We start from the raw sequence: 11,918 nt of genomic DNA, 5'->3' as shown, positions 1-11,918 counted from the left end.
AATAATAATAATACATTATATTTGTATAGGGCTTCTCAAGGACTCAACATCGCTTTACAATATAAGGGAAGGTTAGGGTGGGGGGTATAGGACTATCAAAGTCGGCATTGATTGATGATTGATTGATGGATTGATGAGTTTTGAAAAGGGACTGGAATACTGCGAGGGTCTCAGAATAGCGGAGATCTTTGGGACAATATGTTCAAAACGTTCTTTTTCAAAATGTAAAAAAAAAATGTCTAAAATTATAAATAGTGAAAAATTAAATATAAAATACTTCTAGTGTGAACCAAAACATAATACTAAATATTATGCAAGTGATTTTTCTTAACCAAAATGACAAAAATGGCATAAAAACACATATTATTCTAATACGGGTCCTTTTTGACCCACTTATGGAAGAGTGTAGGGTTCAGTCACTCTAAGGGCATCTAAGGGTTAAGCCTTTACTTTTTTTTGGACAAACAATACAAGAAAAAGCAAGTCTCAGTGTACCTGGTTCTTCTTTATGAGCAGCTGTACAGTGGGCAGGTCTTTCCCATGGTCTGTGGAGTCTGCCAGGGGCATCCTCTCTTTCACCCATAGCTGAGAGAAAAACAGACAAATTAATATAACAATCGGTCCAAACAGGATGCAATACAAACACTTATTTTCTCCAAACTTCTATATTTAATTGATGCATTCAGTCAGACTCACAATTTCATCTTCCAGATCTCTGTTGAACTGATGTGCTTCTTTGGAGGCGAGCAGCCGCTGTCTCCTCAGTTTGAGAGGGTCCTGAAGGTTGGAGAAGTTGTCAGTGACATGCTTTTGCTGTCCGTCTACCTCAGTGAGGCCAGCGTCCTCCTGGGACAGAGCCAGAGCCTGAGACTGGATGGACTGAACCTCCTTCTCTCTGACCTCCATCTGGTTCTCCAGCATCTACACGGGGAAAGTAAAACAATGTTAGACAAGAAAATATGACATTTGGCAATCTCCATTTTAAGGGTTTGGCCAGGTTTCATTGCACATTGTTATAGATGGCATACATTGAGCTTTGCTAGCAGTTCAGTCTACCTGGTGCTTCTGGAGCAGGATGTTGACACTAGTCAAATCTTTGCCGTAGTCGTCGCTATGCAGCTGACCCTCAAGGTTTTTCAGCCAGACGTCCAGAGAAGAGCAGCTCTGTGTGAACAGCTCTGCCCGGTTAGCATCGAACAGGCACTGGGCCTTGGTGCGGGTGGTGCCCTCAAGCTCCTCCCACTGCCGCTGGAGGTCCTCCAGGGTCTTCTGAACAACAGGCTTCAGCTCCGGCTTCTCTGCCACCAGCGCCTGACCTTCCTGTTGGAGGCACAAAACAAGAACAAGTTTGAATTAGCGTCAGTTTTGCTTTGAAATATAATATATTATTGATATGCTATCTAGCCTTGAGGATCAGCCTACTGATCAACGCGCAGATGAACAGATTTCCGAGTGCTTTTTAACACTAGAACCGCTAACGGGTCAATTTTACCCGCAGCTGTCTTTTGATTTTATGTAACTTTTTTTCAATAAAATATTAAAGTCTCCCAGTTCGTGACTTTTCCTGAAAGTGTGTTATGTACAGTAGATAGATAGATAGAGATAGATAGACATATAGATAGAGATAGATAGACAGATAGATAGTTATAGATAGATCGATAGATAGTTATAAGATGGATAGAGAGAGAGATAGAGATACCTAAACAAAACACAAGTCTAACACCAAGCGTTTAAATCAGCACTGGTAGTGATATTTTATACTTCATGCTATCTGCACAAACTATATCACATGAAAAGCTGAGAGTCCAAAGATTCTATTGGTATAAGTTTAATCCCTGTGCGATCAAAACTCACTGTTCTACATGATAAATAAAAGAACATTGTACCTTGAAAATCAATAGCGGGTAAATTTGACCCGTTGGCGGTTTTAGGTATACAGAGACCTCTGGCGGTTCTAGTTTTAAATGACATTACACTTGATGACAATGAATATAAAAATGGCCACACCTTATCAATTTTGTCCAGCCAGTCTTTGTTTGAGGCCAGCTCAGCCATGAAGGCCTGATGTTTCTGCCACTTGCTGTGAAGATTTCTGGCCTCATCATAAGACATATCCTGTGCCGTCAGCATCTTCTCATTGATCCACAATGTGAGCTACAAACAAGAGAATAGCATAACAATTGAAATAAAAACAAACAATAGAAACAAACTCTATAGTTAGTTTTCGGCAATACTAGCTAATTTTCACAATTATCACATCACATATCACATCCCATATTTATTCATAACAGTGTTTTTTTGTTTACCTCCTGTCCATCCTGTAGGAAGTGCTGCAGTTCACGGTTATCCTTAAGCTTTGTCAGCAATTCATTAGCATTCTCCTTATTCTTAAGATGCCTGGAGGAAATAAGGGGAAAGCTTAACAAACTGTTCTTCAGAGTGCCACAGTGACGCGTCCTAAAACCCGGAAGTAAACTCCTTCCGGTTCCTTCAACAAAAAAGCAATTCAATTTCTCCATAGGATTTTGGAAAATAGTTGGAAATAAGGGCTGTGGTCGACACGCATTTAAGAGACGGATCACGTTTTGTTCAGTCGGATAATCTCCACAGGTCTACCCTACTTTTATAATTTTCTAATCATAAATCTAATCGCCAGAAGCAAAATGCTAACGTTATGCTATAAACGAACTACAGCAGGGTCGCTGCTTCAACGTCACGCCAAATTAAGATCCATATTCAAAACTACAGATTCTAAATGGTACAAGTTGAAGTGTTTGTTTTAACAGTTTGCAGGAGGCAGGTACTTGCTTTGAAGCAGAACACGGGGAAAAACAAACTTAGCGGGAGTGTTCACGTGTTCGGAGTAATGACGTACAACGGCCTCGAGAACTTCTGTAGTCCTATTCAGCCACATGGTAAAAACCATCGTTTTTCAGACACGTAAACTCTTCAGAAATCACCAGAGGGGTCACTGCTGATGTATTTAATGTCGTAGAACAAAACGTGATCCGTCTCTTAAATGTGTGTCAACCACAGACCTTATTTCCAGCTATTTTCCAAAATCCTATGGAGAAATTGCATTGCTTTTTTGTCGAATTGCCGATTTGACCATCGGAAGTGGTCAAACTCGCTTCCGGGTTTTAGGAAGCGTCACTGTGGCACTCTATTAGCATTCTTCCCCTCCTTTACCCCATGACTGACCTCTGCTGCACCACCTCTAAGTCCTCTAGTTTGGTGGGGATCTCCATGCTGTGTAACCACTGCTCCTTCTCCTCCACCCACAGCTGGCAGGCACCAGCTTCACTGAACATGCGGTAGAGGGCCAGGGCGCCTTCCAGAGCCTGGCGGCGAGCTACTGACAGAGACTCCAGTTCTTCAAAGCGCTGCTCAATAGCAGGAAGGCGACCCTCCACCTACAATCAGCCACAAACAATAATTTAGTACTACAAGCAGCATGTCATCACTGAAGAAGTAGGAAAAACAAAGCACACATACCTGAGGGATTGTTAGATAGGCCTCTGGCATTGCTTGGACCTGCTCATGCATGGAGTCGATGCCGGGGCGGTGACTCTGGATCTCCTCCTCGATCTCCCTCTGCTTGCGGGCAATGGTTGTGGTGGAGAACTCATCGTGGCCGACCTCCTGACTGGACACCCGTCTAAGTGTCTCCATGATCCATACCTCCATGTCATTAGCATCTGTTTGAAACTGCTGCAGGGCCACAGCTTCCTTGAGGCTCTGCTCTCTAAGCTTGGTTGTCTAGGGAGTAGATAAAGTGAAAAGATTACAAACACAAAAAAAGAATTTTTGGAATAGCTTTATTATGCATAGCGACTGTGATATCCACGCACCTCCTCCAGATGTGCCCACTGTGCATGGATGTCTTGAATCCTCTCGGTGACCTCTGGGGCTCCAAAGTGTCCCTCCTCAACCAAAGCTTCTCCGGCAGCGATGCTGTTACTCAGGGGACCATAACGGGCTGCCATCTCATCCGTGAAGGCTTCATGTTTGCTGAGCAGGTGAAGGGCAGAGGTGAGGTCACGGCCACATTCCCCACTCGCCAGGATCTGCTCCTGCTCTCTGATCCAGGCTGCCTCCTCTCCAATATCCCACAGAAACTGCCACAGACGGCGCGACTCCTCCAGGCAAACTTTGCGGTTTGAAGCAAGCTGACCGAGTTCTTCATAGGCTTGACCCAGCTGGTCGACCTTCTCACTAACTAGCCCCGGCTCACACGGTTTGTAGGCTGGCATTTGAAAAAGGAGAGTAATGAAATTGCGCCCACATAGGTAAGACTTAAGCTGCATGTTCTGCACAGGGAATATGTTAAAAACCTGTTAAAGGACTCACCCTGTTCATAGGAAGTGAAGCGCTGTGCAGATCCCTGGACCACCTTGATCCTCTCTGCCTGAGCGGATATGTCCGCTTCTACCAGAGTGTGTTTCTGCAGGAGGTCTAAAACATCATGCAAATGTTTGCCGCTGTCCTGAGACTGCAGACGACCCTGAAAAAGAACACAGAAGAAAGGAATATTTAGTTATTTCATCTTTAAAAGCAAAACATTTAAAGGTCCCATGTCATGGCCATTTCTACTGATCCTAATTCCATTGTTGAGGTCTACTAGAATAGATTTATATTGTGCAATTTTCCAAACTCACATTGGTTTCTCATACAGCATCTCTGTATAGTATGTGTATTCACTCTGTCCTAAACGGCTTGTTGGAGCTCCTGCCCCCCTCCCTCCCTGTGAGCCCAGTGGCCGTCTGCGAGACAGCAAGACACAGCAAAAACCCAGCCCAAAACACACACAGACCCGCAGCCTGGCTGGGAGTTTGTGTGTGTGCTCAGGCAGAGTTCCGCGGTGTCTCGCCGACCCCACACCAGTGAGCCGGCTCACACTGTCCAGCTCCTCGCAGCAGCGAGCCTCGCAACGTCCCGCCGAGTGTGTGTGTGAGGAAGTCGTTACCTTACGTCACTATACCCAAATACGTCACTATACCCAAGAAGTAAACAATGGAAAAAGAAATCTCCAACGAGGCGTTCTGGGGCAGCATAAACAGGTATTTTCTGTGTTAGAGTTTTACTCGCTACAGGGTGTACTTTGAGGGTTTGTGACTCTGCAGACCGTTTACATGCATAAAAACTTCATAACACACAAGGGGACGGGTAATAACCGGAAAAGCATGTCATGGGACCTTTGATCCTCCAACAAAGCAGCACCGGAATGTAGGTGTTTCCTCAAACATCATGACCATACATTGAGATACGTCTTGTACTTGGTGATAATCTAAACAACCAAAAAGACTATTATAACAGCGGATAGAATTTCAGCAAGCTGCATCCTCAGACCATTAACCTGAACACACAGGGAGCCTGAGCCTTGCTTCTCAATCCACAGCTGAGAGAATTCCTCTATCTGAGCCATTAGAGCAGAAGACCATTATATCACTACACCACTGTGCTAAAGCCACAGTTAAAAAAAGACATCATATTCTCTCTACAAGCATTCTCATGATATAATAATGGCTGATTACAAACCAAGACATTAACAACATGATTCTAGTAACCACTGAAAATGACAGAAGCAATGAATCCATCCATCTAATTCTTCCTCATTAAATTAAAACACTTCTTTGTTAGTTAGTAATGATAAGAGTACCAAATAAGCTATATTTGGTTAAAGGTGTTGAGAGGCAAGCATGTTAGTATTTTAAACAGATGCCTTATATATGGATGTTCACAATTTTAAAACAAGTAAGGGATAATGTGCAGCAAGGCGGTCATTATGGGGAAAAGAAGAACACCCGACAGCATGCTCTTGATCGGCATGAAGGATGTTCTTTTCCCCACGATGACCACATTCTCAACAAAGTAACGACATGACTCCCAATATCAATTGAAATGCTTTTATGGATTTAGAAAATGTTTTTATTGATTTAAAAATAGTTGTTTGTATTGATTTAAATTGACATGCATCCGCTAAGAAAAATAGTCCGTTGTTACCGTTTGAAATACGTAGCAACGGCAGGAAGGCGGAGCTTTTTGATTACAGATTTGAAAACATCGCTGCTTGCTGCTTGCTGCTCTTCATGATGTCAAAGCTTAAGTATCTAGATATCCCTGCCCTAATGCCAAAGTAACTGGCAACTGAATATGTTTTGCCGTTTGATGTCTATGTCTGGACCGCTGCGTAAAAAGGAGGCTTCCTGCCCGTTACTTCTCCGCTGTTTTCTTGTCGCTCTTGTCTTGTCAGTTCGAAAACTGCATACAGTTCAATCGACCAAACTTCTTTGTGCAGATGTGAGCGTCCTTAACAACGGTCAATAAGTGCTTGACAGCGGTCTGTACTACTGGATTAACAACGTGTCACGTGTTCTGAATTGACCAATCAGAATCGAGTATTCAACTAAGCCATGTAATAATTATTGATAAACACACACATTTTGACCAAAATGTAACCATGCAAGGAGAAAAAGACACACTCCTAGTGGTTGAAGTCTAGCCAACTTCAGTAAAGCTAATTACTGTCGTTAATGGTGCACTGATTAGCGCAGACACTAAAGCTGCCATATGTGAACAACAACTCACTTCATTGAGAGGATTAGAACATTCCTTTTTGTTGATTAAAAACAAAGCCAACAGAAAGAAGAAATGCACAGCAGGGGGTCAGTACCTTCATGTCTGCCATCCAGTCCATAATGTAGCGCATCTCTTCAAACAGTCTCTGGAGGTCACGATGCGCGTTCAGCCGCTCTCTACGTGCGGCCAGAAGCTCTTTCAGGTATTCCCAGAGTCGGAGCACGTTATCCCTTCTCGCAGTCACACGCCGCACATCATGGTATCTCTCGGCTTCCAGCTCTTTGGCAACGGACTCCACAGCAGCCACGCGTTCCCAATAAGCCCCGATGTCTGTCTCGATGGCTTCGTGTTTACGGGTGGCAGCTTCCACGGCTCCCAAGTCAGTCCCAAAGTTATCCTAGTGAGAGAGATGAGTGAGCTTATCACATTAAAACTATTCAATGTATTCAGACAGAAATAAGAAAGTATCTGCAGCCATATGTTTGTGTTTTTGTTGATTGAATCAAATCTAGTTTGACTACCTGAGACACCAGCCTCTGGTTCTCACTCAGCCACGTCTCCCGCATAGCTGCTTTGCGGTCAAAACGTGCAGCGAGCATCTCCAGCTTCTCCTGGCGAATCAACTCATTCCTCAGAGCCAGCTCTCGTTCGTGTTCTGCCTTTTCCAATCGCTCCCATGCCTGCCACATATAAATAGAAACAGTTGGTTACCTCCTGCAACTAGGAAACATATGCTGCATACACGATGAGGACAATTTGTAAAACCCAGTTTTTAGATGATAATCCTGCGGGCTATGAAAACATTCAGTCGAACATTAAAGGTCCCATGTCATGGCCATTTCTACTGATCATAATTCCATTGTTGAGGTCTACTAGAATAGATTTATATTGTGCAATTTTCCAAACTCACATTGGCTTTTCATACAGCATCTCTGTATAGTATGTGTATTCACTCTGTCCTAAACGGCTTGTTGGAGCTCCTGCCCCCCTTCCCTCCCTGTGAGCCCAGTGGCCATCTACGAGACAGCAAGACACAGCGAAACCCAGCCCGAACACACACACACACCCGCAGCCTGGCTGGGAGTTTGTGTGTGTGCTCAGGCTGAGTTCCGCGGTGTCTCGCTGTCTTGCCGACCCTACACCAGCTCACAGTGTCCCGTTCCTCGCAGCAGCGAGCCTCGCTACGTCCCGTCGAGTGTGTGTGTGTGAGGAAGTCCGCAGATTGGTCCAAACATAAAGGCTCCACGGACGTTACGTTACATCACTAAATACATCACTATACCCAAGAAGTAAGCAATGAAAAAAGAGAAATCTCCAACGAGATGTTCTGGGGCAGCATAGACAGGTCTATTCTGTGTTAGAGTTTTACTCGCTACAGGGTGTACTTTGAGGGTTTGTGACTCTGCAGAACATTTACATGCATAAAAAACTTCATAACACACAAGGGGACGGGTAATAACCAGAAAAGCATGACATGGGACCTTTAACAATTTTCCCAGCAGCATGCTTGTGTTGATTTGATGACATTATTAAACATGAGTTTCATATTTCTAGAGGGAAAACCATTTGTAGCACGTTATACCTTATTGATGTCAGAGATGAGTTTGCCCTCTCTTGGCATGTACACTTTCTGATTGTTGGCTCTCATCTTGCTTCGAATGGTAAAAAGGAGAACCTCCAAGTTCCCTTTCTCTGTAAATCTGGGGAGACAGAAATCTTGGTTTAACATTTTGGAACAACACACTTTGGATTATATTGGATAACAAGCAGATTGTCATTCATTGTGTTTATGTTAACCCAGCCTTCTGTTACTCACTTGGGGGGTTTCTCCACAGTCCGGTATGAGTTGAACGCCTGGAGCTGGTTCTGCACAGCATTCAGTGAGTTAGCTAGCTGCCGATCGTTCAGCGTCCCTATGGTCTGCTCAATCCACTGCAACAGCTCTGAGGCAAGGGACTCATACTTGTCTATCAGCTGGTCAGCCTCAATAGCATAGTCCAGTACCTGCAACAGAGAGGGATCTGTGAATCAAGGCAACTGGTGGGCATCTTCCCATGAACTGTACATGTACCCATTGTTTTTAAACATGCATACACTGTCTCACGGAGAGATACCGCAGTTCTTTCCTTCCTGCAGCGGTCAGACTATACAAACAGCAAAGCCCCTAGTTGACCCCCCCCACTCCCACACACACCACAACACAGACTATATCACCCCTTGCTGCTAAATACGAACAAACTATGTGCAATATGTGCAATATATAAATGCCGTTAATAACTGTGTAATAAATACCTGGCTGCTAAATCCTAAGAACTGTTACAGGATGTGTATTTCTTTTAAATTATGTAACTTTTTATTTTTTATTATATATTTTTTAGTACTTAGTACTTTTTTTGAATGCATGTCACATATTTAACATATGTAACATTAAGCTGTCTGTGGCTCTTTTTCCAGCTGTAACTACGCAAATTTCCCCTCCGTGGGACTAATAAAGGTATTCTGATACACACAGAACAAAGCAAACCTTTCCAACACGTTTGCCTTCCACTGCCAGGGCTTTCATCTTGGAGAAGTAATGGTAGTAGGTCGCCACATAGGTAATGATGGACTTTTCATCTGGCTGATCAACATTAACATCTGAAAATAAAAAAGATAGTATGATCTAGGGCTGTGCGATTATTGCAAAAATCATAATCACGATTATTTTTGGTCAATAATTGATATCACGATTATTAAAAACGATTATCCATTTACTTTGAAAACATCCATTTATTGAAAACATTTTTTTGAACAATATGTTTTTAACAGTTGATTACCCTGAACTTTAAGTATAATTCAACTGAAAAACCAATACAAATAAAAAATAAAATTAAAAATGTTTGATTTTGATTACGTTGTTTTCGTAATCGCTGCAAGCCAAAATCGCAATCGAGATTAAATACAAATAATTGCACAGCCCTAGTATGATCCATTTGCAAGTGAAATAACCTAAACTAGGGTTGCATGATGTTTTTTTTATTATGTGAAATTAATGAAAAACACCGGATTTTTAAAGTGTTCCTTTTTTATCAGCGAAAAATAAGGTGTATCATGATGTGGTACTTTACACAGCAGGCTATGCTTTAAAACTAATCTGAAAATCACAATGTAATTGCTGAATGACATATTATGACTTCATCACTTCACCTTTTAAATGTCAAGTTTAAGTTGATTAGGTGCTACAATGGAAACACCATTTGTGATGTCAGTGTAGCTGACATGTGATGCTGTGTTGCCTAAGCTAGAATTAATTCCAGTAATCCTGAACAGCCATCAATCTGTTCAGGCAACAGGCCCCAGTTTAGTGCCTGTGTGGACAGTGTCGTCAGTGTGACTTGTGATAGAAATGCTTCATGTTTTTGTCGAGGCTTCACCCACTCACCTTCTGGGTCCAGCAGCTTAGTGAGTCCCAAATCCTTCTCAGCCACATTGAAAGCATTCTGGAGATTGTAGTGAGCATTGGACCTCTTCAGGTTGTCAAACTCAATCACGTCAGGTCTGCAATGACATGGGAACATTTATGGTTTTAATATTAACGGATTGTAAAGTAGGGTGCAAGCCATTTGCAATATTTCTCAGGTTGACACACAGTCATTTTATTAATAAAGACAAAATACATTGTGCACTCAACTCCAATGCATGTGTTTGTTTAAAGACCAGGGTGCATTAGATAAAGCATTAGATGAAAGAATAGTCACATGCATGCAAACAGGCTTTTTACTTGTGGATTAGGGAAGATGCTTCTGCCAAGTATTGCTTATTGTTGCCTGAGCCATGTTTTCAATTTGGGCCTTCTTAGGAATTAGATGGGTGTCAAATTAGTTTGGGAGCTTATATATAATTAAACTTCATTGAATAATAATCAAGAACTGTTGTTCTCAAAATATGGGAATGAGCACAAAATTCAAAATTTTGATTTACATGTCATTTGTTAGACGGTTTTATCCAAAGCGACTTACATATATTCAGAACTGTGGACAATCCCCACAGGAGCAATTTGGGGTGAAGTGTCTTGCCCAGGGACACAACGACATGCTGACTGCAGTGGGACTCGAACTTGCTACCCCCTGATTCGAAGTCCAGCACTCTATCCACTGAGCCACAGCCGATTTGTACAATAATCATGGAACCTTTGGCTCTGCAGCATGTTCTTAATTCAATAAACTTAAAGGTCACCTATCATGCTATTTTTAGGCAATAGCATAGGTCTCAGATATATACAAATATATAAAAAACATGTCTATGAAGTGTTTTGCTCAAAATACCAAACAGATCACCCATTCTAGCCATGCCTCATATCCCTCTATTTCACTTCCTGTTTCAAAAGTGCTGATTTTGGGTATAAAGCTTTAAAGGCTCGTACAGTTGATTAAAATACTTTGACCGCGATTAATCGCACATTTTTGTTACTGTTTCCTAAATGTTCACTTAAAAGGAATACTTTTTCAAGTTTTATTAATTCTCCTTATCAACATAGCTGAGCTTGCACAAAATATGCTTTATGAAATTTTTGTTTATTCATCATTGGAACACATGACAACAGTATTCTACATCGAATATTTTCAATTCAACAACCTGGAGCCTCTCATCCCTCACTCTCTTAACTCTCTCCNGTAGGGCAACGTTTTATAAAAAAAGAATAACATCCTGAAAACATTTTCAGTCCCTCAATGTCACATGATAACAAATGAAGAACATTCTCCAAGAAACATTCTGAAAATGTTTTCAGGATGTTATTCTTTTTTTATAAAACGTTGCCCTACTGTTCTTAAAACGTTATCAGCGGGGCGTTTTATTTTGGTTCCCAGAATGTTCTTCTGAAAGGTAGGATAACGTTCTCTAAAAACATTCTTAACATTTTTGGTGATAACTTTCTTAAGATGTATGAGCGCATACATCTTAATCATAAGTGCAGTTTGAATTCTCTATATGATAGGAAAGGAGGTTTCAAACTTTCTTTATAACCTCCTTTAGTTTAGGAACCATTGAACCTCCCTTACCGAAAGGAGAAGAGAAAATGCTGCCCCACAATGCCTTGCAGCTGCAGAATTTGCCATCACACAACAGTCGGCCGTTCACGGAAACAACCGATTATGACGGAGAAATTATANAGATCACCCATTCTAGCCATGCCTCATATCCCTCTATTTCACTTCCTGTTTCAAAAGTGCTGATTTGAAAAAAGGAGGGGGGCTGAGCTCATGCGGGAGATTCTACCGGCAGATACTGTGGTGATGAAACGCCATATCATGAATTATCAAGGATTATTTCTGGAACAGTATGGAGCTCAAAGGCTTTCT

At 42.0% G+C, this 11,918-nt stretch overlaps 1 protein-coding gene across 1 annotated transcript; it reads right to left on the bottom strand.

The window, feature by feature from the left end:
* Window positions 1–486: 486 nt before the first annotated feature.
* Window positions 487–10,765, bottom strand: LOC104966403 (spectrin beta chain, non-erythrocytic 2-like). The gene is made up of 16 exons (XM_010795589.1): window positions 10,749–10,765; window positions 10,001–10,116; window positions 9,104–9,216; window positions 8,396–8,583; window positions 8,162–8,279; window positions 7,101–7,259; window positions 6,674–6,976; window positions 4,351–4,504; window positions 3,852–4,246; window positions 3,496–3,759; window positions 3,202–3,413; window positions 2,307–2,397; window positions 2,008–2,154; window positions 1,057–1,320; window positions 697–921; window positions 487–585 (listed from the first exon to the last, which is right to left on the bottom strand). The coding sequence occupies exons 1-16, from the start codon at window positions 10,763–10,765 to the stop codon at window positions 487–489; spliced, it is 2,865 nt and encodes a 954-aa protein (XP_010793891.1).
* Window positions 10,766–11,918: the final 1,153 nt, after the last annotated feature.

This window comes from Notothenia coriiceps, unplaced genomic scaffold (assembly GCF_000735185.1).
Source record: "Notothenia coriiceps isolate Sejong01 unplaced genomic scaffold, NC01 NC01_scaffold00037246, whole genome shotgun sequence".
Taxonomy (NCBI): Eukaryota; Metazoa; Chordata; class Actinopteri; order Perciformes; family Nototheniidae; genus Notothenia; species Notothenia coriiceps.
The sequence above is the reverse complement of the archived record's forward strand: the minus strand, read 5'-3'. Positions and strand labels throughout refer to the sequence as shown.